Here is a 25,904-nt window from a genome sequence, read left to right as displayed (position 1 = left end):
AATCTGGTTAATGTACTTTCACTGTTTGTGAGAACATTCATTTTCTCATAGCTTCATAGAGTTTTAGTGGTGTCTTGGGTAAGTCTTTAGCAAAGTCTGTTTAAGAACTTCATTGCTAACTGGTATATTTTGCGAGCACCATTTTGCTCACAAGTTGAAATGACCAGTGGGACTGTATATTCTGGTCTGTGTGAAAGCTGCTCCTGGCCACTTGTATACTAGTCAATCAGAACTGCTGACACGGGTAGCAGCTAGATCTCCAGAAGCTGGATCCTGACTGACTCTTCAGTCTCTGAAATTTAGATCCTCACTGGCTCTGTGGCATCTCCATGCAGAGCAAGGAGCTGCTCCGCAGGCAACAGACCCTGGCACAGGTTAATTGTCTCTGTTCTAAGGCTGTTCAGTTCCCATTATATAAATAGAAGCAATTCTGTTTAATTAAATTTGTTTACTATTCACCCACAGCTTATTTATTAACTGCAGTGTTTTCTTAAACCTCTTCCTCCTACCAAATACCGGAGCTCTGAATTGCCTTCCTAACAGTGCCACCAAGTGACCGGCAGGAGCAGAAGGCCGCTCCCCGGCTGTGTAGACATCCAGCGACCGCGGGCCCGCCGGCTCGGGAAGGGCCTCGGGGCCTGTGGAATGCCTCTGAAAGTCACAGTGGAAAACAGGAGCATTACAACAATAACGCACTCATGACGGTACTTACTAAACGTTAGGCCCACGCAGCTCCCCGTGGGCAGGGCTTGCCCGGTGTCCAACAGTTGCCTGCGGCACCAACCTCCACCCCTCAGAGCCGCCGCTCTGCGCTGGGCGGGGCATAGGAAGACGGCGGCAAAGGCGACCCGGCGCTGAGCGAAGGGGCGGCCGCTGGGAGGAGGTCGGGGCTGAGCGGAGCTGCCCAGGGGCTGGAGGGACGAGAGGGGAGCCGGCTCTTAACGGCCCTGAGCGGGGACCGCCCTGAACAACGCGGCGGAAGGGCAGCGCCTAACATTTGCTGTGCTGGGCGAGCCCTGGGTCTGTGGTGCTGGAGGACTGCGTGCCTCGGACAGGCGTGGTCCCAGTGACGGTCCTGGTGGCGGTCCCGGTGGCGGCGGGGAGAGCACCATGCTGGCTACCCGGTAAGGCTGCCTCCTCGCCGCTTAGCTTCGCGCCGAGGCCGGGGGAGATGGTGGCGGTTCCCTTTGGCGGGCCCCGGGGAGGTGGGGCAGAGCCCTGGGCTGCCGTTGCCGCCTTACCGGGGGGCGTTTTGCCCCGACCCGGGCCCCGCGGCTGGGCTGCCCGCATCCGGGAGGGGATCTAGTGCATGGCTGGCGGCAGGGGTGTGGTGCGTGCCATGGCTGGCAGGGCGCTGCCGGGCGTGGCTGCCTGGAGCTTAGGGTGATGGCGTCTGGCCTTGGCTGTGGTGGTCTGTCAGTGTGGGGAGCGCCTGTCACTTCGCTCAGGGCGCCTGAAATGGCATCGGGCGTGATAGGGTCCCGCGGGGGTGCGGCCGGGGTTGAGGTGGGAGTCGTTACCTGGCTGTGCCACCGGTGCAGAGGCTGCATCACTTACACAGACTTTTCACCATTGCCATTCATGGCATGTCTGGTGTATATGAGACTGCTGGCTTCTGAGTTGGGTTATTTGTGTGTGTGTTTTCCCTTCTACTCTCTTATGTACTCCTGGAATACCTGCAGACAGGAGGAAACTTATATATATAAGTTATATGCATGTAAATATGTACCCAGGTTGGATTGGGCTTTGACTAGCCTGGTCTAGTGGAAGGTGGCCCTGCCCATGGCACAGGTTTGAACAAAGTAAGCTTTAAGGTCCCTTCCAACCCAAACCATCCTATGATTCTGGTGCCCGCGAACTTGTCTCATTTTTGACCTGAAACCCCAGCCTCAGCTGAATAAAATTAAGGGGCAGAGTTCCTATTTCTTGTCAGGATAACACTGTAAATTATCATGAGGAGTTTTATACCTGCTGACCCTCTGTGTATTTTTGTGCTACCACAGTTTTGCTTGCCTGGAAGAGCCTCACTGGTTGCTACTTGATTGAACTCTTACTGAGTTGTTGGGTGGATTACATTCTCTGAAGGGTTCTCATGTTTGTCCCTTCCTGCTGAGCAGCTAAGAGGATTGTATCCTGCACATTAGGCTTGTTCTGAGTTGCAGCAGTAGTAAGTCAGGGCGGAGAAGACCGGGCTTACCTGAATGTGACCGTGTGGTAGGCCTTGTGATACCCTCCTTGGAGTATTCCACCTTCCACTGCTATGGGCACCTGCCAAGTGCAGGACAGGTTTATGGTTAGGGTCATGGATGATTTCCCAGATGCACGTGGACCTGTCTACAGGATAGAAGCTGCTGTTTGTCCCAGGACATCTGAGTCAGTGAAAAGAACAGTTACTACCAGTGAGTCATTCTTCTTTCCTGTTTTCAGATGAGGACAGGTATCAGTTGAAATCTCAGCTGGCTTGGAACTGTTGTACTGATTGTATGTGGTTCTAAAAATCAGGATCAAAATTAAGAATATGGTTTTGAAAGTAATCAGCACCATTTCAAAAATAAATCCTAAACTAATAGCATTAGTTTTAATGACAGCAAATTCTTCTGTTCTGCCTATAGGTTGTGGCTGATAAGGAAGCTTCCTTCTCTTTTGGCTCGGACACTCACTTCTGGGACCACTGGCTCCCCAGAGCTTCCTGACATGAATGAAGGTAAGGTAATTGTCTGTACTTTGGAAGATACAGCAGTCTTTCTGTGTGTGTTTGGAGGTTAATGGCAACAAACATGCACAGTCATTAAAGTTACAGATATGGAGGCTCATCTGGTTCTTTAGTCTTGGCAGAACATGTGATTCTTCTTCTGGAGGGACAACTGCTTCTCAAGTTGGCTTTGCACAGAAAGGAAAAGTAGTACAGAAAGGCACTGTGGCCACTGGAGAGAATCATAGAATGGTTTGGGTTGGAAGGGACATTAAAGATCATCCAGTTCCAACCTCCCTGCCATGGGCAGGGACACCAGGTTGCTGAAAGCCTCATCCAGTCTTATTGCAGAAGGAATAAAATGAAATGGCAGAGTAAAGAATATTGCTATTTTCTAACTGACATTCATTACCATAAATGAAGCCATAATCAAATGTTTAAGTGCAACAGAGGTCATGAATCCTGAATTAGCAAAGTCTGGGGAGCAGAAAAAGAAATTAACAGCCTTTTAAACTTGTCCTTGATCTTTTTTGAATTTATAGTATCACTTTTTGCTACTTAATTTTTTTTTTTCATGGCTATAACCCAGGGGAATATAAAATGAGCAACAGATGAAGGAACTGAGTGGGAATAATGTTTTACAGAACTTTTAGTGTGTTAATATCACTAATTCTGTAAACTTAGAGAAATCTTTTAATCAGATCAGCAGCATTGCCTCGTGAAAATGCTCTTGTCAATGGAGCTCTGTGTTGAAGGATTGTTTTGGCACTCTAATTGTAGTAATAAGCCATAATGTTCCTGTTGCAGAACTTTTGTAAAAATTTTTCCTGCATTCTAATCCCATGTACTGAGAAGGGGGAGGAAGAAAAGGGCTGGTGCCAGGTACAAATAATTCCTTCATGGACTTGGATTTCTGCTTGTTTGAGATCTTCTTTCACATTTTGTTCTCTAAATAGAAATTGCAGGTTATCCAGTACAGGAGAAAATGAGGATTATTCATTGTTAGTGAATTTCTTTTCATGCTAGTTAATAAATTCTAATTTGGAAAATTAAAGGAAAGAGGCATGGATAGAGAATATTGCATTCTTGCAAATATTACCCTGCTCTCTATATCTAGGTGGTAATGATGCCACGTAGAAGGTGGGTGGAAATAATGAAGCTGTGAAGCCACGCTGGCCTTCCTCTGTTTGGTTTTCAAGGAATACTAATATTTTGTGAACTGTATAACTGTAAATATTTGAGGTTCTCTTTCAAAATTGTAACAAATAATGTTATACAAACTTTTGCTGATATGTAAACTAATTTGCTTTAATTTGGTGTCCATGCTTTCACAAAACACCAAATATTTACTAGCTTTTCATATGGTTCCTCACAACTTTGGGTCTTAGTTGTGAATATCCCCAGTTCTTCCATGCATCTCGCAAAGGCTACATGAAACAGGACTTTGGAAGTTTTCTCAAAGACAACTCATCCCACTTTTTGAAAAGTCTTCCAGATACTCTTTCCAAAGTTAATAGTGTTTGTCAACAGCACGTGGTAACACTGGGTTTGAAAAACTGATTAGAGTTACACTGCAAGCAGATACTACACAGAGCCAGCAGACAAAGGAACCACAAAGCTGTCTTTGAAGGAAAGAATGAACTCAGTTGAAAACACAAAGATACTGAGTGTAAATAAGGCAAAGACAGGTTGCCTGGAGTTGCTTACTAAAATTGCAGGACATGTGCTTAAATGGAACTCAAGCAGGTAGGATAATCAGGTAACTCCTTACTAGATGTAGTTTGCATTGTTTCTTTTAATTGTTAATCTAATTTGTGTTTTCCACTCCACAGGACACTTACCCCTTCATGTGAATAATGGTGTGTTGTGGTAATCTGTACATATTAAAATATTTGCTATAACACTAAACTAAACAGCTACTGTTTTTCTGTACTTTAGCATTAATTAAAAATGAGATGCTATTACTCTTCTCTGTTGACTTGCTTAAAGCCTCTTTGCCTTCAGTGAATGGCTGTCTGGCAGTTGTTGTCCTAGATCTCTGTCAGCACATTGTGTTTCTGGTGATGTGCTGGATAACACGTTTCTTAGAGGCTTGTGGGATACAAAATCTTACACAGCAACTCCTGCAGTACTTAGTTTCAGGTTAGACGTTTGAATCTGCATCTTTCAGTAAGTCCAGACCAACCTCTATACTGGTGGTAAAATACTTGACAGTGGTCTGCGTGAAGCTGGATAGAGCCTGGGATGACACCAGCAGAAGAGGACATGGATCTCACTGGCAGAGATGAATGCAATGATCTTGTCCAGCTGCCTTTGTGTCCTTCTTCACATCACAGTGCATATATACTCAGGCCCTGCTGCTCTGGCATTAATGATCCACTGATCATAGTTTAGGAGATACTGTGAAATGCACAATGATAGATGAGCCCCGTTTGCTGCTATTTTTTTGCACTTTTAAGACGTTTGCCAAATATGAAAAGGGAAAGAGTTTATGGACATCTGTGCTTAATAACTTACATAAATTTATGTTGCAAGAGCAATGTAGTCTTCCCCAGGGGAAGGCAAGAGAAAAACTATGTACTTACGAACCTGTAAAATGGACTAAATTTAGCTTCACAACATTTTAGGAACATTTTAATGCTTTGTCCCTTTTATTGTTGAAATAAAAAGTACGTGGTCTCAGACTGGCAAATGTTCACTTGTATGCCTAAAATTGAAATCAGAAGTATTAAATTGGACTAACAATGTATATACATACTTACAGGTTTGGACCAGAGCTTTTTTTTTCAGAGCTTTCTAGTGTTTAGAGGTTAAAAGGAAGATGAACTTGGTTTAAACAAAGAGAAGGTGCTGTTTATTTCCCCTCCATCCCAGGACAGTCTGCACACTGTTGGAAAATTGAGTTTTTGTGTTCTAAAAGCTGTAACAGTGTTTCTGCTAACAATGTGTAGATCCAATGCATGCTATGGCAGCTTCACAAGTGGAGTGTGAGTAACAGGAAAGTAGTACCTATTCTGTAAACAAGCCATCTGCTTCTTAAGAAAAAAGAATCTGACCTTCCCCCCTTAAAAAAACCCAAAAAACTAACTCTTAAGATTTGAAATCAGTTTCTTTCATATTTTTCTTTCCCCTAGAATTGTAGTGGAGCTCTTCTAATTTCAAAAGACTTTTAGCCTAATTTCCTAAAGAAATGTGGTCTAAGCAATCTGTTTTGTCTTTGTCTATTTCCTTGTCACCTTCTTCTTCCAGAACCTGTTGTTTCTTGATGTCAGCCAAAATAGATGAGCAACAAATCTTGAAGAGAAATGTGTTTCCACAATCTTTGTGAAAACTGTCTCTGAATCAGAGGTTTATTAGGGTGACAGAGCTAGTGTTTGGGTCAGCCATGAACTGTGGTGTTTGCTGGCAGCTGATAAGTGACTGGGATCTCTGTGCTGGCTGGCTGGTATTCAGCCCCTTGCTTATCTCTAGGCTAACCGTAGCTCATGCTGGTGCTTGTCAAGGGGGCAGGCAAAATAGAGTTAGGCTGGGAGTGCAGGAACAGGAGCTGAAGGTGTTGCAGGGGAAGGAACAAAAGGGAAGTTAGGGGTATTGCAGTGGTGGTGGTGTGGGGGACTTGGGATTGGAAAGCAGCAGAAACTGAAGTGACTGTGTGGAGGAGTGGGGGCAGAGCCGAGCTGGTCTGGCTGAGAGAGGGTATGTGATTTAAATACTGACAAAATCAAACTCTGCTTGTTCCAGGGTTCACAGGATAGCTTGCTGATCACTGCAAATACACTGACCAGGCATTTAGCTTGAAAAGTGCCAAACCTGATGATACCTAATAACCTGCAAGTATAAAGGATTAGCTTGTAATGCAGCAGCCCTCTTTCTGTTTCACTGAAATTTGGTGTTTTTTTTTTTTTGGTAGCCCTTCTAGATGTGTCCCTATTTTGTCCTAATATTTTAACCCCCTTGTATAAAAGTCTTTGTAAATAAGCAAGGAATCCCAACTATACATTCTCAGCTTCTGTCCTGAGCTTGGGAATTGTTGCTGCTGTTTTTAGGTGTTTCCAAATAGTGTACATTTACCTGCCTAATGGTGATGGAGTAGTTAGAGTTGATGGGTCGTTAGCACATGTAATAACTTAATCCAAAGAAAGAGTAGAGAAACTTCGTATGCAGATTATTCTTGAAATTTATTAAATACTTGTGCAGAACTGGCATCAACTCTAATAGCACAAATACTGCAGGAATTAATTTTATAGACCTGTCTTCAGTGTCTTAACAATGTGTTCTTTGAGACTGATAAAAGATTTAGTTTGGCAAGAGCCAGTCTGACATCATTACCTGCCTTCATGGGTGGGATTGTTTAAAAGGTACTCTCCTCAGTCCCAGTCTCCCAGCTGCACTGTTCCTGTTTGTGTTCTTTAATGGCTTTCTGATTTGTGTTATCTCCAGCTTTGTTTGTGTTTAGGCTGAAATATTTTCACATCAAAATTCCTCAACCTGATCCTGATCCGCTGTGTCTTTCAACTGCTAATTAGCACCGCAGGTGTTTGATTTCATTAACATTCTGTTGGCTAAACACAATAAGCTACAGAATCATGTTACTCAACCCATTATTGTGACATGCCTACTAACAGCATCAGAGAATTTGGCCAGACTTTTGTTTCTGGAATGCTATTTGCATGAATTTGCTTAATTTTCCTGTTCTGGGATGAGGATGGTGCCTCTTAGCACCAAGCAGCCTCAACCTCACGTTCATCACTTGCAGAACTAAGCTTGATTTGCTTTTGCTTTTTTTTTTTTTTTCAGTGCGAAGCAGATTGAGGGAAATAGTGGGAGCATCTACCAACTGGAGGTACAGTGTGCATTAAATGTGTTTTGCTTTGTGAAACCCAGGTAGAGCTCAGGGCTGTGGTAGTGGAAGTTAACATGTTATCTGCTGACTGGGGAAGAAAGGAGATACAGCTAAAAAGTAATGCAAGCAAGGTTTTTGAATTGTTTCTTTGTGGATCACAAGGTCTGTACCACCAAAGGAACAAAATAAGTGATCTTGATGCTTAAAAGATTCTCCCATCAGCTTTGAATACAGTGAAGGTGTAAGAGCTGTAGAGTCTGGCTGGAAATGTTACACTGCTGTTGGCTGCTCTTGAATTATTTGCTGGTGAATTACCATCATGGTGGTGGATTTATCCTGCACTGGATTCAGAGGCGGCTGAGCTGGCTCAGTGTGAAGCAGACTGCGTTATTAATGGGCTGGCAGCACCTATGTCACTTTGAAAAATTGTCAGCTTGGGATTTGGGTCTCCTTAGTCAGGAGCATGTTGGGCATTTCTTTTCTCTGCTGTACTTTAATATTAATTTACATATGATTTAAATAATTGATGATTTGGCTTTATTCAGGTTACTTTCCTCCCCCTCCATTACGATGAATAAGCCAGAGTTGACTGTAATCCTCCATTGTTATAAGTTCTTAAAATCAGTATAGGCTGAGGGTATTATGTATTGTAATTTGGTTGTTGCCATATTCATTGTATTGATTGTTAATTTTCTTATGGCTGTGTTTGCTGAGTTCTTCCTTCACACTGTGTACACTGATAGGGAAATGAAGAGGTGCTTGCCTGAGTGGGGTGTTTGATGTGTCTAGGCCTTCTGACTAGGTTTATCTAGGTTTTTGCTTAGTAAGACTGCTACCTAAGCATGATAGGGCTTGACATTTTCATAAAGTAAGCTGAAAAGGGCATTAAAAGAACCATTCCTGCAGTCCACAATGGCTAGGAAGGAACCCTGCCATATGGAAATACCACCTGAGGATCAAGATTTTAGAGACTCTGGGAAAATCTGATCTTCTATCCATTCCTTTTTCCCCACTGCTCCAACCCTGGAAGGAGAGTAGACTGAAGCCAGGATCACCACAGCAGTGCTTTTCTTAGATAGATATGTCTCTTGTGGTGTATAAATTACAGCAGAAATGGTTTGCGGAGTACTGTATGTAACTACTATGAAGAAGTAAAGCCGGGGAGCCCATGGCTGAGAGTGCTTGAGAATGACAGGGTTAATATGGGAGGTCTGAAGGACATGGATCATGTTGCCTTTGAGATCATACTTTTAAAATGAAGTGAGAAAGAGTTGATACGTGTGGAGACTGAACAGCCACTGCTTTAGTTAAGTCAGGCCACAGAATGATTAAAGAGGACAAGCTAAGAACAGCTTGATAGGTAGGAGTCCCTAAATGTGAAGCAGGGAAGGACTGATGTGCATACAACTGGATTACTGGGAGGGAGGATAGATAACATGTTGGAGGAATGCCTTTGGTTATTATTTTTGCTAAAAGGAAACTTTGGTTCATGATTTCTCTTGTAACAGCCGGTAACATTTTGTATCAGAAAGAAATATTTTGCGTATGTATTTATTTTGGTTTTGTACTTAAATTGTAATTAAAATTATTAATCTGCTCATTGCTAATTACAGTCTAGATACAGTTGTGGCCATTTCAGAAATAAATAGCATAATTTCTCAGAATGCTTAGGGCAGGCATTAGTTAATATTTAGATGAACTATTGTTACTATGTGACTGGTACTGCAATGTGTAACAGTATTTATCTGTTGAAAAATGTTATTGTCTTGAGACCAATACTTCTGTGTATTGAAGAGCACATTCTGAAGCTGAAGTCAAGAAGAGTTCTGCTGCTGACCTCAGAGGAGCCAGGATGGGACTGGTGAAAACAAAACATAGTTAAATTTTTGTTGTTTGGGCTCTATGTGCTTGTAGACAAATTTCTGGTTTACTTTCTGATTAAGTTTTACTTTCTGATGTAGTTTCTCTGAAACCTTTCACTGAAAGACCTTGGAAACAAATATTTTAAAAAGCATAAAGGTGCATCATCTTGGACATTGCATCTTTTCTTAGTCATCTAGTATATTCTGTTTCTATACAGTGGCATAACTTCAAACATTAACCCCCTGGGGGAAGTTGTTATCTTTCTGTTTTCTCTGAACTCTGCAGTACTTTTGTTGTTTAGATGTGGTAAACCATATTTCATATTTAAAACAAACAAACAAACAGAAATTTTCTGCTGGACTTTTACCCTCTTTGACCATGGATTATTCATATTTCCTCCCAGATTCTTAAACAGGAAAGAGGGAATATAAATATGTTGCAACATGACTGCTTTATACTTCTCTTCCAGAAATAAAGCTCAAAGAAGAAAAGTCTTAATCTTAAATGCTTAATACCCAGAATTTGTCCAAAGTCAAAATTGAAGACATATATAACTTTTGGTGAAAAGGTTCTTTCTGTTGTTTTCTTTATTTTTCTATTTTTTTAATCGGTTTTGTAAAACACAGTGGCACTTAGGTCTCAGCAATGCAATATGCACAACTGAATGAATGGCACATTTTCACTAGTTAATATCAAGTTTGGTTATATAGTGTTTTATGCCTTCTCTTGCTCTGTGAAATGGATTCACAGTTTTGTATACTTTTTGGCTTTATACTGGAACTGTTGCATGTTTAACCCTTAGGTACTTAATGCTTTGTTGTTGATTCTAGGTACTGTATGAAATACTTGCTTTTTTTAGTCAGGTTGCAGTTTTAAGGGGAGAAACATTTGGAGGAACAGGTAAGAGAAAATATTGGGCAGGGTAATTGTAAGATGCCTATGCGAGGAGCCAACTGGGTAGATTGGAAAGAAGTGACAGCAAGTTGTCCTTTACCCCCTTGTGGGAGTTGCGACCCCTCTGACTTGGTGCTGGAAAAGTAGCTCTGAAGGGATAGTGCTCATTTTCCTTTATTATTTATTTCAATAACCTTCGTATATGGTTGTGACTGGGTAGGAATAGAGAGGGAAATAGATTAATTTCCCCTTTCTTTTAGCTTGCCGATCAAGTGTATGCTGTATGAACTGATGCTGTAAAGGGAGAACTCACCTGTGGATGATAGCAAGTCTTAGCAAATTAGTTCTTTTTGTTGTTAGTGCTAACCAACACTATGCATGCTTTACTTCTTGGGAGAGTTTATAAGTTGTCAGTCAGTCCTTCAAAAATTGTGGCTGTAGGAAGAGTTGTGATATGGTAGCCTCGGAAGACATGAATATACACAAAACCTCATAGGTTAAATTATGCCCCATTTGTTCTTTTCAAGGGGAACCATTTTAGTAGCATTCGGAATTAGATAATTTTGGTCATCTCTTTAGCACAAAGTATGTGCTTTGCAGTTGTGGACAAAAATACTTGAAAGTTTTCTGCAGTAGTCCTGCTTGGCACATCTCATTAGGAGTATTTCACATTCTTTTTATGGCACACTCACTGTGCCTTGCTATTTTTACTACTGTTTTGTTGTCATTTTAATAATCTTCAATGTGACATCTTTTAGCTGTGCTTGCAGTTCTGCTGTCATGCTCCATTGTTGTTTTGTTGTTTTTTTTTTTTCCTTACCCCAGGGATCATGTGCAAGCAATGCAAGAAAGAAAAGCTCTTCATACTTTACTGGCAAAACGGCAGGAAGATCTCCCTCCTAGGAGGATGAAGGATAGCTACTTGGAAGTTATTCTACCTCTAGGAAGTCAACCTGAAATAAGAGAAAAGTACCTGAATGTACACAACAGCGTAAGGTAACAGAGGAACCAGCATAGTGTTAAATTTCATTTACTATGTATATAGGTATTTAATTGTCAAAACCTGTATCTTGCAGGTTTGGAAGGATACTTGAAGATCTTGACAGTTTAGGAGGTACGTATCTACACCCTTGTAAAGAATGCAGAAGTATTGCAGAGAAAGTGAGTTTGTTCACGGCTGTTTGTTGTGGTATAGTATGACCTCAGGGAGGGAATCACATCAAAGAAGAAGGAAAAAAACTGAAAGATTCTGATGCTGAAGGAGAAGGAAGGATGATAAAGAACAGACAGTCGCAAAATTGCTCAGCTTCGCATTCCTGCCTCTGCCAGTTTTGTAAAGGAGCAGTTCAGGAATAATTTACTGAGAAATGATCCTAGATTATGAATCTGCATTGAGTGTTAAATCAGAAAATCTGCAAAGTGCGCTATTTCAAATTAAACCACATTTTGCTATTAAAAAAAGAAGTTCAAACCAACAAAATGAACACAAAACCTAACAGATAGTGAGGTGCAACTATTTCAGTCTTCCCTTTGGAGAGGAGATATAATGTGGAAAGAACAGACTGTATTCATTCCAGAAAAATGGAAAACAGTCTATAGATTCTTGGATTCTGTCTCCAAATTGATGTTAAGGGTAAAAGTGACTCAGTTGTTTCGTGAGTTAGGGTTGGGTTGGTTTTTTTTGTTTGTTTTTTCCCCTCCTTTTCATTTATTCGTGGTCTTTGAAATTTCGAGTTCTTTGACTTTTGTTTTAAGCTAAAACAAGTGGCAGGTTGCTAATGTAACTTGGAGATACTCTTCTCTTAGAATGTCACCAGGTGACTTTTTTCTTCATCAGAGTTTTCTAGCTGGTTGGGAGCATTTTGATGGAGGTTTTTGACAAAGAATAAGTGCTTATTAAGAGGAATTTCTGAATGCAACAGGGATTTTTTTTTTTTTTTTGGCCCGGGGGGGCAACAATGAAATACTGTGAGTTAGATGAGCAAAACTGAGGAAGACAGAGAAACAAGTGAATGTGTCACATACCTATTGAGGATAGACAAAACAACTAGATGATTTGTATTTCTCTCTGGGACAGGGAAGATGCTGGCTTCAGTACCTGTCTTGAATTAGAAAAGGAGTCTTGAAACAATGTGTACTGCCCTCTGTTGGTGGATGGGATGAGCCTGGTTTTCATTCTGTGCCTTGTTTATTTCTCCTGGAAATCTGTAAAATTCATAGTTCTTTTTTGTGTTGGAGCACAGAATGTCGGCCTTTTTTGTAGTTATACTGGGCTTCAGTCAGTTCTGCTGGGGATATATTGTCTTAATAGTCACGAGTACTAGGAAAAAAGCCAAACCGCTTTGCAGCCTTGTATTACTCCAAGAAGTCTGTTTACTTGGATATGCTCTTATGAGCAGAGCTAATTAATTTAAATAGTGGTTCAGATAGTAGTAATTACAGTGTGATAAATATGTCTGACTATGCTTTCATACCTGTAAGGCACAGTTTTATCTAATCTGTGCTTCCTTAAAGGAAGCCATAGTTGAAAATAAGTTTTCAGACAGCATGTATCCTTGGACAACCTGCATGAAATCAAAATAAAAGGTAGGAAGGATCTGAGACTGTGGGCTGCAGGGGTAGAGGGAAGAGATTATGTGGGATTGGATATGGAGAGATGAGTTGATTTAAAGTGGCCAATTACATTTCTATTTGTAGTAAGTAAGTATGTGTGTAATTGAGACAGCCACTGAATCATTATAGTAATCTTGTGAGTTACACAAAATGTGAAAGTCGTGCACTCTGAACCATACTTTAGTTTGTGTTTTACAGGTACTTCTCATGCTTCAGAAAGATGGCTTTGATCTGCTCCACTGAAGTTTTTGTTAAAGAGCTGACTCCGTTTTTGGTCTCTCCACAGTTCTTATTTGCTACACTCACACCAAGCAGGAAATGCAGCCAAAGTCTCCTTTATCAATAGTTACAGCTCTGGTGGATAAAATCAGTAAGTGTCAATTTGGTCAGTAGGAATGGTTTCATTTGTTTGTCTTACACTTTTAGCAGCTACTGCCATCCCTCGGTTGCTACTGAGGATACCCGCTTCACACTCCTGTTTAGTTCACTTAATCTTGTTTTGTTGAAGGGGGAGGGAAGAGGGTTTTCAGCATTTCATATTTCACATTTCCCTTCCCTTCAAAATACAAATTTCATGCGCATCTGTGTTTGGTTTCATTTTGACACGAGCTTCTTAGGTTCATTATTGAACAGTTTTTGTTCTGGTGGCATTAGATCTTGCTTATGTCGCATGTTCTGTTGAACACCACTGTGGGTCTGCCATTTGTGTGCCTGCTTTCTTCTGTTCTGGCTTCTGTTCCTTCTCCTGTTCTCCTGTTCTGACAAGACAGAAACTGTAGACAGGCAGTGTGGTCCCTTGCAACAACTGTCTTTTCTGGGTTGACTTTGTGTGTATTGCCACTTGCAGAACACAAAAAAGTCATAGAAAATCCAGTGTTTCTAATGTTAGATGTTAGTGATCCAGCAGCCTCTAATGTTTTTGTTGTAGATTTGTGCAAGAGGATTATATATCCAGATTGTGACATCAAATTCACAGGCAATGTTTCTTGGGTTGGGAAGACATCAATGGAAGTGAAGATGCACATGCTGCAGGTTAGTTCCTGTGACTTCTCTCTATCTCATCACAGGGATGAAGTGCTTTGGAGGAATTCTAGATAATATTAGCAGTATAAATTACATTTTCTAGAATATTTTTAAAGGGCTTGAGGCAGTCTTAGTGTTTCAAGAATAAGATAACTTCAAGTAGTCTAGATGCAGCAAGTTACTCTGTTGCTTACTTTTCTTTCAAAATGCATTTTTCTAACCAGTGTAATTAAACTGCAACACAGTACTCCTACAGAAAAAAATAGGTGGCTGTGCTCTGCATGTTCTTAACTGATTTCCCCCCTGCTTTTGACAAAATTTTTTTATTTGGTATTCAGTTTCAGTATTAAATTGTATCTCTTGTGTTCGTCTTATCTGCTGTATAGCACGATTTTTGTAGTCAGTTATTAAATACTAAAGAATAGAAAATAAATGAAGGTGTAACAAGGCTACACCTTGCAGGAAGCAAGAGGAATATTCATAATTAAATTAAAAAATTTCTATTGAATATTTACTGTCAACTGATTAGTTAACTGAAATGTTAATTCAGTTATTTAATTGTTTAGGGTAGCAAAGATATGCTATGACCACTTAAGTTATGTTAGTGGCTATAATTCAGAGAAACCGGTAAATATTTTTTATTCAGTTGGTCTCCCTAAGTGGAGTCTTTGATGCAGGCAATAACAATTTACCTTTATTGTCTGAACTCCTCACAGTGCTGGCATTAGTGGCAATTTGTTATTGACAGAAAATGTTCTGGCATTTCTCACAATAAAGGGTCCTTTTACAATGCCTGCATTGATTTCCTCCCCACCCAGCTGAAAGTATTAGTTAATAAGTATTCCCAGTGTAATGTTTACATTGAAGTATCCCTGAAACTAGAGTTTTAAATTGCGTTATTTCGTTCTTTTTGACCTGTTGTGAGAGATCTTGGATGGGATGACAGAATGGGAAAGTAAACATCATTAACAGTGTGATGGCATAGTTGATGTCAACTGAATAGTTTGCTAAGCACATTTATAATTGTATTTTTTAAAATATAATGGTTTCCTGTCTCTCTTAGCTACATGATGGTGATTACAGCCCTGTGTTAGATGCAACCTTTGTCATGGTGGCCCGGGATCCAGAGAATAAGGGGTAAGTTGTAGGAGAGGAAAATAGTTTTCAGATCCCTACTGTGGTGAAAATAGCAAATGTGGCAGCTTGCTATATGTGTGGCATATAGCCACATAGAAGGCATATAGCATAGGTGACCAATCACATATTTGTTTTCTGCTGGTGTTACCTTCCTGTGGCAAGCTTTGAAGCACTGATTCAACAGTCAGATGATACCAGGAATTGCTGTTAATCTCGGTACTGGACCCTTGGTTTTTTAATGTGTTTGAATGACTGGCCAGATAAACACAGAAATGAGAGTCTGCTAGAAACCCACCTGCATTCTAAGAGTTGTTAGAATTAATTGCTGTCTTGCCATAAAACTGGGAAAGATTGAGTTTTGATGGTTAAATAGTCTTTGAGTGAATAATGCCATTAATTCCCTACTAGATACGATAAGTTTCATCAGAATAATTCAGTGTGAAACTTACTTATGTAAGTAACATGGAACTAATAAGTATTCACAGAACATAAAAAAAAACCCCAAACAACCCATAAGCCAAATTTCTTATTTTTCGGTTTTACTCATTCCGTAACTCCTTAGTCATTAAACTAACAGGCTGCTTAGTTTCAGTTTTGGTTTGACTCCAGCACCAGAAAAGTCGGTTGTATTTCTTACCTCTTTCTTGTGTAGCCTGCAAAAGTGATAAATTATTTTCTAACTAGTTTTAATAATTGCCTGTATTTAATGAAGAAGGATATGTTTAATGAGGGGGGTTAGGTTGACATAGTTATTTAGTCCTGGTAATGCTAGAAGTACTTATTAGGTTGGTTTAATTCAGATTTGTAATATTTTCCTAGACCCTATTAACACAGTGTACATTAAAATATCTATATATAATTATGATTCTCATTTTAAGGACTTACTTTGCAAAAGATTTTCATCGAATCTGATGTAATTAGACACTAGCAGATTGACTTAGGACAAGCCTATATGGACTTGTGCAAATAGATACAAACTTTAGTTGCTGTTCTTCAAGCCAGCTGCATTTTGGAAGCATTCTGTCCATATAAGGAAGATATTTATTCTATGTGAAGTAAAACCTTTCAGAGAGGGACAGGGTATGTTAGGTTAGTTATAGTGCCACAAAAACATGGCTGTGTGGCTCTTGGGCCATAGCAAACTCTCATCTCTGCAGCTTGGGTCTTGAACAGGACAGCTGCTGTAGATGTGTCCTGAGCTGAGGAGAGTGTGAATGAGCTCTTATCATGGAGAAGGAGCTGGTGTGTCTCTGAAATCCAGAGGTTTAGCAAACCAGGAAAGAGCAGTTTGTTCTAAGCTAAAACATCCTCTCTGCATGTCTCTGTCACCATCCCAAGTAAAGGCTTGGGGTAGAGTTGAATTGTTCAGCAGATATTTGTTTGTGTGTATACATATACATATATATAATGCTCAGAACAATAATGTTGAAATAGAAAAATAATAATTAGAAATTATGGGGAAGAATGGCTCTTGAAAATAAGTGTTTGCCTTTCCTTGTGACAATAAATAATGTTATATAATGAGGTCAGAATAAACTTAGTTGTGCAGAAAAATAAACACACAAATTTGTGCTCAAGGCAGCCTCATATCTTCTTTGATAAGTGGTATATGTGGTAAACAGCTTTCAGCTATTGATAAGACTGTCATGGGAACATGCAGATTATAAGAACACTTTCTGGCTACAGCACTGTGCACTTTCTGTTCCATGAGGAGTGGTCCTGTTCAAGTTTTATGTATTCATTTTAGACTATCCTAGGTCATTACATCTTTATTTCCTGAATTTTTAAACAGCTTGAAAAATCTTCATTTTAATCCACATGTACAGATTTAGCTCTTTAAGAAGCATAGATGCATCACCCTTAATTATGCTAGACAGTGGTTGGATCATTTAACTGCCTCTTGAGAGTTAAAGCTAATTTGATATTCTGCTGGCAGCTGCACAATATGAAATAATTATTTATTTCTATGATATAAACTGAAACATTTCTTTTCATCTTGTACTGTGTATATAAGCAGAAATAGAAGTCTGTTATAATGTATTTAGAGGAGAATTTTTTGTAAAGTTTGTAACTAAAACAAAAATTCCTGTCCATAGGCCAGCATTTGTTAATCCACTAGTTCCTGAGAGCCCTGAGGAAGAAAAAATCTTCAATCAAGGGGAATGTATGTCAGATTTCCTGGTAGTATGCACATGTGCCTCAGGTTCAGCTTAATAGCTAGAAGGAAATAAACTTTGGAAGTGTTGCTACTTAGAAATGCTCCTAATTTGTTCAAAACCATGTTTTGTTTTGTCTCACGTGTCAGTAGTGTAAGAGAGGTTAAAAGCCTGCTATCACATTCTTGGCAACTCTCTGGCTAAACTGACACAGAAGGGCTCTCCTGATGTGCTCTGCACCCCAAGTAGAGTTCTCATTTTCCAGGATGCTCTCTCCACTTCAGATCTGAGTGCAGCACAGGCTTTCCTAATGCTCTGGCTGATTGATTGGCCCCCTGGTGGGCCTGCTGGGTGCATCGCAGCTTCCTGCCTGTCGAGTTCCTTGTTCTTTTTGGAAAGAAATTCAGAAAAAGAAAGGGGGAGAGCAGGGGAAGGACTGTGTAGCTCCATCTGATTTTATTTCAAGCTGTAATATTAAAGCCGAGAATTAGAGAAACATTAAAGACTGAATGAACTGAAGATCTAAAATTTCAACCCTTGTGGCCTATGGTAGTGAGGTCTGTCATAAATTTGCATTCTTGTACCATTGACAAAACCTGAAGAAGGTTGGCTGTTCTGTAAGGGTTCTTCTTTGATATGTTTTTCTATACTTTGAGGGGAATATTGAAGTTTTCTGTAGGAGCCGTGGGTGGGTATCATGATTATGTATAAAAGGTCTTCATTACATTGGTGAGGAAACAGCGAAGTTCTACCTTATATTTTCTTTGTTACAGTCAGTTCTAAAAGCCAGATTTCTGTTTGAATCCATGGGACTGTGGAGTTACAGCTTTTAACTTCTGGGGGAAAAAGAGAAAAGGAAAGAGATGACTGATTCCAGGTTAAAATGTTCAGAGCCAAGCCAAATGTTTTTTTTTCTTTGAACTGTAATATGATATTTTAAAATGTTTAGTGAACAAACTGAAGAGGATTGATTTCAGCACCGCTTCCTTACTGAAGATGGCTCCCACTGCAGAAGAAAGAAACATTATTCATGACATATTCCTTAATACGTTGGACACAAGGCAAGAAGGGGAGGGGTGGAGGAGAACTGAAGTCTTATGGAAAAGTCATGTGCCTTTTAAGTGGGTGCTTGTAAGAGGGTAGTCTGGAATGGAAGCACACATTTTGTTTTCTCATTTCACCATTTAAATTCTGTGGCATTTTATTTGAAACACAGGTACAAATTTTAATGTGACATCTGCATCTCTTAAATGAGTTGTCTGTTGTTAGTGTTAGCTGTGCCAAGGTGATGAAAAGTGACAGTATAAGCACAAAGAGCTTCTGAGCCAGTTGTTAGGAGTAATCTTGAGGAAAAGTGTTAGTGATGCTTAACCAAATAAAGGAATGGAATGGTTTTGCAGTTGTGTGACTTTCACAGTCTGAGAGTTTTCTGCCCTGATATTTAGAGAAAAACCTGTGAGGGTAGGAATTGGCCATATTTTGATCAGGCAACCTTGCCATGTGTTTTAAATATAATACATTAAAGCAGTATTTGGGGGAGACTGTTGCTGGTGTACTTTTCTTATATTTGAGTTTTGTGGGAAATGATCCAGTGCCAGTGGTGATAGAACAATGCCTAAGGGCATTAATGTAGTGGTGTATTTCTGGATAATTTGTTATTTCTTTAACTTACTACACAACTGTTATTTTCAAAGCTGTTTACCAAAGTGAGACATGCTTTCCCCTAAAATTAGCAGATGTATTTTGTACACATTCTGTCTGGATTTGAAAACCTCAAAGTGTGTACATGTTTGATGTTTAATTACTGTTAGCTCATTGTATGCTTTTAAGTCCTGTTATGACTTAGAAAACAGTAAGGCTTTCTCTGACAGGCCTTGTGGTTGTGATTCATCTTTTCTTTCATGTACCTTTCTTGAGCTTGTTCATTCACATAAGCTTGAGCATTAACAGAAGTTTTTGAAAGATCAGGAGCATAGGCTTATTGCAGTAAAAAAGTATCACTTTAGATAATGCTTCAAGGTCAGTTGATAGAGCTTTTAGTGAAGGAATTTATACTTTTTTGGGCGGGCTCCTTTTTTATTGTTTCATTGGTCTTTTTTTCCTTTTACTCAGTGTGTCTCTGCATTTGCTATTTGTGCATTTTTCACTTGCTGAATTCTGCTAATGTGGGCTATAAAATTTATTGTCTCTTCCAAAGGACAGTAAGTTTCCGGAGTCGTAAATTACCACCCAATTCAGTGTGGATGGAAGACACAAAGCTAAAAGGGCTACAGATTTGCCATCCTCAGGTATTTTGAAAAATAAATTACAGAAGCAGTTACTTATGAATTGTCTTGTAAGATTAATCAATCAATTATTTTGTCTGCAGTCCTTGCAATGTATTTAGATCTCAGTTTCTTTTGCTATTTTTCTGTTACCTGTGTTGGTTACCACTGCAAAATAGATTTTTAATTACCTTGTTTTTTCTTACTAGACTACTCATTTTATGTAAAGAGAGTCCTTTGCAAAGTGTTAAGGTTGGGCTTCTGGTTGCTGCACAATTTCGAGGTTTTATGTTGTCCAATGAATCAGATGAGCTCCTGTTAAGTAAAGTTGCCTCAGCCATTTTGGCTTTTATATATATATCTCAGTAGTGCTTTTTCTATATTCAGATTTTGGGAGTTCTGTTAAATACTGTGAACTGAAGTGCAGACTTCAACATGATGGTTTGGAAATAATGTATGTAATATAGCAGTTTGGTTTTTTTTGTTTCCGTGTATAGGAACGAAACATCTTCAATAGGATCTTTGGAGGTTTTCTCATGAGAAAGGCGTTTGAACTGGGATGGGCAATTGCTTGCAGCTGTGGGTGAGTTGCAGACCTGCAATATTTATATAATCCAGAGCACTGCGCTCATCCACATATGTTAGGAAGCCAAACTAATCAACCTAGTGACAATCTGAGTAGAAAAGTGGGTGTCTAGTAGAATTTTGCACTGTTAGTTCACAGCACTGTTTTATCTAGAGAGTCTCTTATATTTACAGAGATTTGCATCTTGCTTCTTGTTAAGCATCACATGTCAAGCTAGAAAATACATCCTTTTTCTGTTTTATCTTACCAAGCCATTGAGATTGACTTTTGAAGATACGTTTTCTTTCTAACCATATAAAATAGACATTTTGCCAAATAAGTATCATATCTTCTCATTCTGTACAAAAGCAAAATTGTTTCTGAGCTTCTTCTGGTAGCTCTTTGTGCTTAGAAAGTGTGACTGAGGTCATCAGCCAGCAAAGGTCTATGCATAAGTTTAATGGGAGTATGTCTAGCCTGATGCAAAGGGAAGTGCTTTATGTCAGTGCTTGGAAAACTGATGGCAGTGATGTCACGAAGATTGCCTAGCAAGTGTAAGTTATAAGATAGAATAAGGATGCAATAACATGTCCTAGAATCATAGAATAGTTAGGGTTGGAAAGAACCTTAAGATCATCAGGTTCTAACCCCCCTGCTATGTCCTTAGAGAATGTGTGCTTTTATTGGTGTGAGAGTTTGCCTCCAGTTATTTTTGTTGTGGGTGATAACATAATTCTGTAGCACTTCCTGTGGCCTCTCTTTAGGAAAGATATATGCTGTAGTTAAGCCTTCATTCAAATGCTGATGAGGAAATATTTTTAAATTTCTCCAAACACCCTCATTATCCTTGAGAAGAAATTTCTCTTTTTCTTGCTCAGCGGTTCCAGACCTTTTATTGTGTCTGTTGATGACATCATGTTTCAGAGGCCAGTTGAAGTTGGATCCTTGTTACTGCTTTCTGGACAGGTAGGAGTCAACTTCTTTTTTTAAAAGAGAAAAACTTATCTTTGCTGTAGTCACTGTTAATCACTGGTAATGAACAGCGTGTTATGAGAGTGTGTGACTTCGATTGTTAAACAGTGTAATGAAGTCTGTTACAGTGTGTCAATGCCAGTAATAAAGTAGGAACTACAAATCTTGTCTTAACTGTGCAGGTCTGTTACACAGAAAAAAACTACATCCAGGTTCGAGTACACACTGAGGTTTATGATGCAGACACCAGGGATCACCACACAACTAATATCTTCCATTTTACATTTATATCAGAAAATGAGGTCCCACAGGTTGTCCCCAGAACATATGGAGGCAAGTATGCAATTAATGCTTTGTCATCATAACTCTGTAGAAAAGATGATTTTCTGTTGGAACACTGGTCATTAGAATAACTGAATATTAGAATAACTCAACTAATGGCATTTGAATAATTTAACAGGGTTTCATGGCAAACCAAGTTTATTTTATGCTTTCATGACTGTGTGGATTGCTTCTTAATCTTAACCAATTATGTAGTTGCCCAGTACTGACACTAGGGTACTAATGTGGGTCTCTTTTCTCCACCTTATTTCAGAGTCCATGTTGTATTTAGATGGGAGGCGACACTTTGCTGCTGTAATGAAAGAGATCTGACAGGCACTGGATCAGCAGAATAGCAGCATGCTGTCTTGGAAAGAGTTGTCACCAGAGATGGCTAACAGACAGGTGTTTGCAGTACCCCAAAAAAATAAAACCAAATCCACTCCAAACCAAAAACCACAGACCTGAACCCCACAACAGAAAACACCTTTTAAATGCTACTTATGCATTTGCATATGTTTGGATTTTTTATTCTTTGCTACTAGGATTTGTTGAAATCTACTTTTACATGCTGATGCTAGGAAAAAAGGCTGAAAAAAATACAGTACTAAGCTTCAGGTAGCTTCTTTTTGTCTGCTTTGAGTAATTACATTATGACCTTTGCTGTCTTGTCACCATCTGCCTTCTTTCTCTTAGTAGCTCTCCTTCGTGCTTCCCTGATAAGGGAGAGAAGTTCTATCAGAAAAAGGTGTGCAATAAGTAGATACATACAGATTAAGCCATTTGACCTACATTCTTGTGTAAATTAGGTTTATCTTTTGTATTGAGCAGCAAGCATAAGCTGAGAAGTTCCTAGTGTGTGCACAGTGTAAAGCAGGTGCTTTCTATCAGCTGGGATTTTATAAGGCTGTACAGCTCCTGTTTTGGATGGTTTCATGGTTCCCTTGGGAGAAAACCGGATTTTGTGATGGAATGTGGTGGCCATATGGCTTCTTTGGCATTCTGTCTGTGCACAGCTAACCCTTGCCAGCCTCTTCTAACTATTTTTTGTTGTATATAACTGTTAAGTTCCTTAATGAATTGTTTCTCATGGTCTGTAGAGATGTGCTTGGTGAGGTTGGGTGGGGCTGGGAAACAGCATTGTAGGGTAGAATGTTTTGGTTTGTTAGGGATTGGGAGCAGAAAAAGTAAAATGCTGCTCAAATAGCAATGGTTATGTTTAATGCTGGCGTTAGGGGTCTGGCAAAGGGGTCTGTGTTGAGCAGCTCCCGAGTCAGCTGCTGAATAGAGAGAGGATTTTTATCCCACTGAGGATGCAGCTAAAGGACAGCCCCCTTGGGTGGATTATTTGTCTGGTTCCTTTGTAGACTGTAATGAAATATGAGTATTGCACATATTTAAAAACTCAAGTTTATCTGTGAAGGACAGAGTAATTCTCCTTCACAGAAGGGACACCATGGGGACATAACTATGGTATCTAAATAACAGGGAGAAAGTACTTGGCACCAAAGTGTTTCTGATGTGGTGGAGAAAGTTTAAATAATCTCCAGTATCTGGCAGATAAAGCCCAACATCCTGAAATTAGGAAGGTGAGTGGATGGGAGGCATCAGCTTTTAGCAGTGAGGATAATTAGTCACAAGCATAAAACCTCTGATACCTTCAGCTCAAGACTGACACAGCGTCTAATCAAGACACCCAAAAAGGAGTAGTTAGGCTCAATGATAGGTTAAATGGATGAAATATGACATCTTACAATACACAAGAACAGACTCTGGCTTCCCTGCTAGGTTTAAAATCTTTTGAAATAAGGAAGCAGTATGTAGAAGTTACATGAATCAGCACAGATGCGCAAAACAGGTTGATAAAATAAAGCAACATGTTGAAATTGTTTTTACTTAGAAAGTTTGAGAAATTCTCAGTTAAGATGAACTTCCTTTGGAGCTAGGATAGCATGAAAATCATGGCTCTTAACAGCTGATTGGTACTCCCATGAGGAGGGTGAGTGTTGAAACAACCAGTGTGTTATACATCAGCCTTTCCTAAGATTTGGCTGCCTTCAGAAGTTATCTTTCCAGGGGAGACACAGGGGCATTGCTGGCTCTGTATCAGATGCATTGAAGTGATAGCAAGCTCTTGGTTCCTTGCATGGAGTTTCTCTCTTCAGGCACACTCTAGTGCTGATCCAGCTGTATGCTGTTACAGTCTTTTTATTACAGTTATAACACTGTGGATACATATTGTATTTTCTATTTTTCTCCTTTTTAAAAAACTCTTGAAGCTGAATATGCTTAACTGACCATGCAAATAAAGAACTGAGACACTGAACTGAAACTCTGGAAGGCAGGAAGTGGAGAGATCTATGTCACTGTCTGAAGGATTACATCAACCAAATGGTCCTACCTGGGTTGCTTTTGTATAACGCTTGTAAGTTAAGGGGGTACCAAGTTTTTCCTCTAATACCTCTTCAGCTGTATATATCGTAATTTGTCAATTCAGCTTTGGGAAGGGATGAAAGAGGCAGAATATACATAGTAGAGTAGGGAGCAAGAGTAAGAAGAAAATGAGTACCACAGATGAAGATGCTTAGAAAAATTAGTGTGTTTTCAAAGTTCATCATAACTTAAACATGTAGCACTGTCACAGTAGATAAAGAAATGTACATACAGTCGCACAGAATGTGTGTGTGTATATATATACATATGTAAAAGAGATACAAACATATACAGGAGTAAACAGAAAGACAAAGAGTATGTGCTCACATATTTTTTACTCAAAGAAGGTAACTCCAAGTTTTTACCCTCTCTGATAAGAGGCTAAATGTGTCTGTTCAAGGGTGTTATTTATGCATGTCGCTCTGTACCTTTGTGTGTGAGAGAAAATTGTTCTTGGATCTCACCTTCAAATTTAAAATGTTTAACATAATGGTGAGCTTATGTTGCAACTTAATGGCCACTCCATCACTGCTGTCAGTGACTAGCCATTAGCATGGCTTGTGCCTAAAAGGTATTGGTAAAAAGTTTTTTTACTTGTAGTGAACCTTTCTATGTAATTGGCTGTGGCTCTGCAGTGGGAAGTAAATGTTTCTGTGCCCATCACGTCTTGGAATACAGTGAGGAGGAGGATGTGTGTGCTAGCTGGATTGCCTTCCCATACCTTCTCACTTAAGTGCTGATATAAAAGAAGTTTTCTGTGGGACTGGCTGAGCACAGTGCCTGAAAAAAGCACTTTGTTTCAAATTATTTTATTGTTTCTGTGCTTAAAAAGAATAATAAAATGATTTTCTCAGAATTACTGTAACAGTTTCTGGTAGCCCTTCTTCAAATGTGCACGATCCTTTACAGCCACATTGCAGTGTTCTGAGAAGAAGCTTGCTGGAGCCAGTGCAGTATGGGCCACTGAGCAAGGGTTTCAGTTTAGAATCCTGCTCCAAACCTACTGCACGTTTAATTGGTTGTACTGCACATTCTGTTCAGCCTTAGCTCAGTGGGCACAGTAATGACTCCTCTAAATACAGTTTTACCTAGTTGTGGGAGAGATTATCTCTTCATGGGCTAGGCACTAGCTCACAGGAATATAAAAAGGCAAATACTCAGCTTTCATGAAACCAGGGACTCCTTTTGTGGAAGCTGTAGTTGAATGATGATATCTGCATAGAAAATACACTGGAGCGCTTAGCAAGAATTAGTGATGTGCTGGAAGAGGAGCGCGTCTTGCACTGCTACAGTGCAGTAGTTTTTGTAGGTAACAGCAAGAAAAATCCTTAGGTTGCCAGTTGTTTTGCAACTCTGGAAATACTAATAATCCCAAACCCACAGACTTCAGGGTTCTTCCTCCCCCTGCTTTCCAATGTTATTCTTTCATTCAGGAATCTCTTCTTCACTTCTTTGCTTTCTTCATTTTCCTAGAGGCAGTGTGTAACTAAGGATCTGCCTTTGTTTCCACCCTGTTTCCCTGGCCAGCTCTCACCTTTTCCACCTCGGACATTTTTTTTCCTCATTCTTTTTTCTCTCCTAAACTTCTCCATCAGCATGTCCAGATCTCTGTAAAACCCTATTCTCTTTTTCTATATACATAATCTTTCAGGTATGTCACGTGGTGACTCAAGTCTTTGCTTAAGGACTATTTCTCTAAAACTTTCCATCCCCATTGGGCTGCTTATGAACAGCCGTGTAACAGCCTGGCCTGCATTCGTCACACTGCGGTTGCTTGGAGTTATTTGAACATTCTCTGTGTTGATGGTTTTTGGTGTTTCAGGATTTATAAAAGCCGTAAACAAAACCCCGAGTAAAATTCAAGCAGCTGATTTACAGCTTGGTAACATGAGAAACTGGCTTTCTACATGCTCCCCTCTTGAGATCATAGAGGCTTGGCAGCACAGTACCAGCCTTGGGTGTTTGGTGCTGGTCCTGCTGTGCTTCCCTTATGCTCTGTACGAGACAGGAACTCCTCTCCCCTTGCAGGGATGGATGGGGAGGCTCGGGCTCAGTGGAGTTCTGCCTACCCTGGACTTCACACAGGTTAGATTCCTGTTTAAGCAACAAGGCCTTCAGTAGTCTACTG

The 25,904-nt window shown here is 39.9% G+C and overlaps 1 protein-coding gene across 4 annotated transcripts; it reads left to right on the top strand.

Annotated features, from left to right (window-relative positions):
- Window positions 1–855: 855 nt before the first annotated feature.
- ACOT9 (acyl-CoA thioesterase 9) lies at window positions 856–25,397 on the top strand. Of its 4 annotated transcripts, XM_013129638.3 has the most exons (16): window positions 856–1,124; window positions 2,613–2,704; window positions 4,525–4,551; window positions 7,490–7,535; window positions 11,118–11,288; window positions 11,369–11,406; window positions 13,192–13,275; window positions 13,834–13,937; window positions 14,992–15,065; window positions 17,162–17,229; window positions 18,171–18,282; window positions 19,419–19,509; window positions 19,983–20,068; window positions 20,929–21,016; window positions 21,205–21,355; window positions 21,618–25,397. In XM_013129638.3, the coding sequence occupies exons 1-16, from the start codon at window positions 1,111–1,113 to the stop codon at window positions 21,674–21,676; spliced, it is 1,305 nt and encodes a 434-aa protein (XP_012985092.2). In that variant the 5' UTR covers window positions 856–1,110; the 3' UTR covers window positions 21,677–25,397. The 4 variants fall into 4 exon arrangements, with proteins under 4 accessions (XP_012985092.2, XP_030907054.1, XP_030907056.1 ...); XM_031051194.2 differs by lacking the exon at window positions 21,205–21,355; XM_031051196.2 differs by lacking the exons at window positions 856–1,124; window positions 4,525–4,551; window positions 7,490–7,535 and having other exon boundaries at window positions 2,681–2,704.
- Window positions 25,398–25,904: the final 507 nt, after the last annotated feature.

The sequence above is a fragment of the Melopsittacus undulatus genome, chromosome 2 (assembly GCF_012275295.1).
Source record: "Melopsittacus undulatus isolate bMelUnd1 chromosome 2, bMelUnd1.mat.Z, whole genome shotgun sequence".
Taxonomy (NCBI): Eukaryota; Metazoa; Chordata; class Aves; order Psittaciformes; family Psittaculidae; genus Melopsittacus; species Melopsittacus undulatus.
The sequence above is the reverse complement of the archived record's forward strand: the minus strand, read 5'-3'. Positions and strand labels throughout refer to the sequence as shown.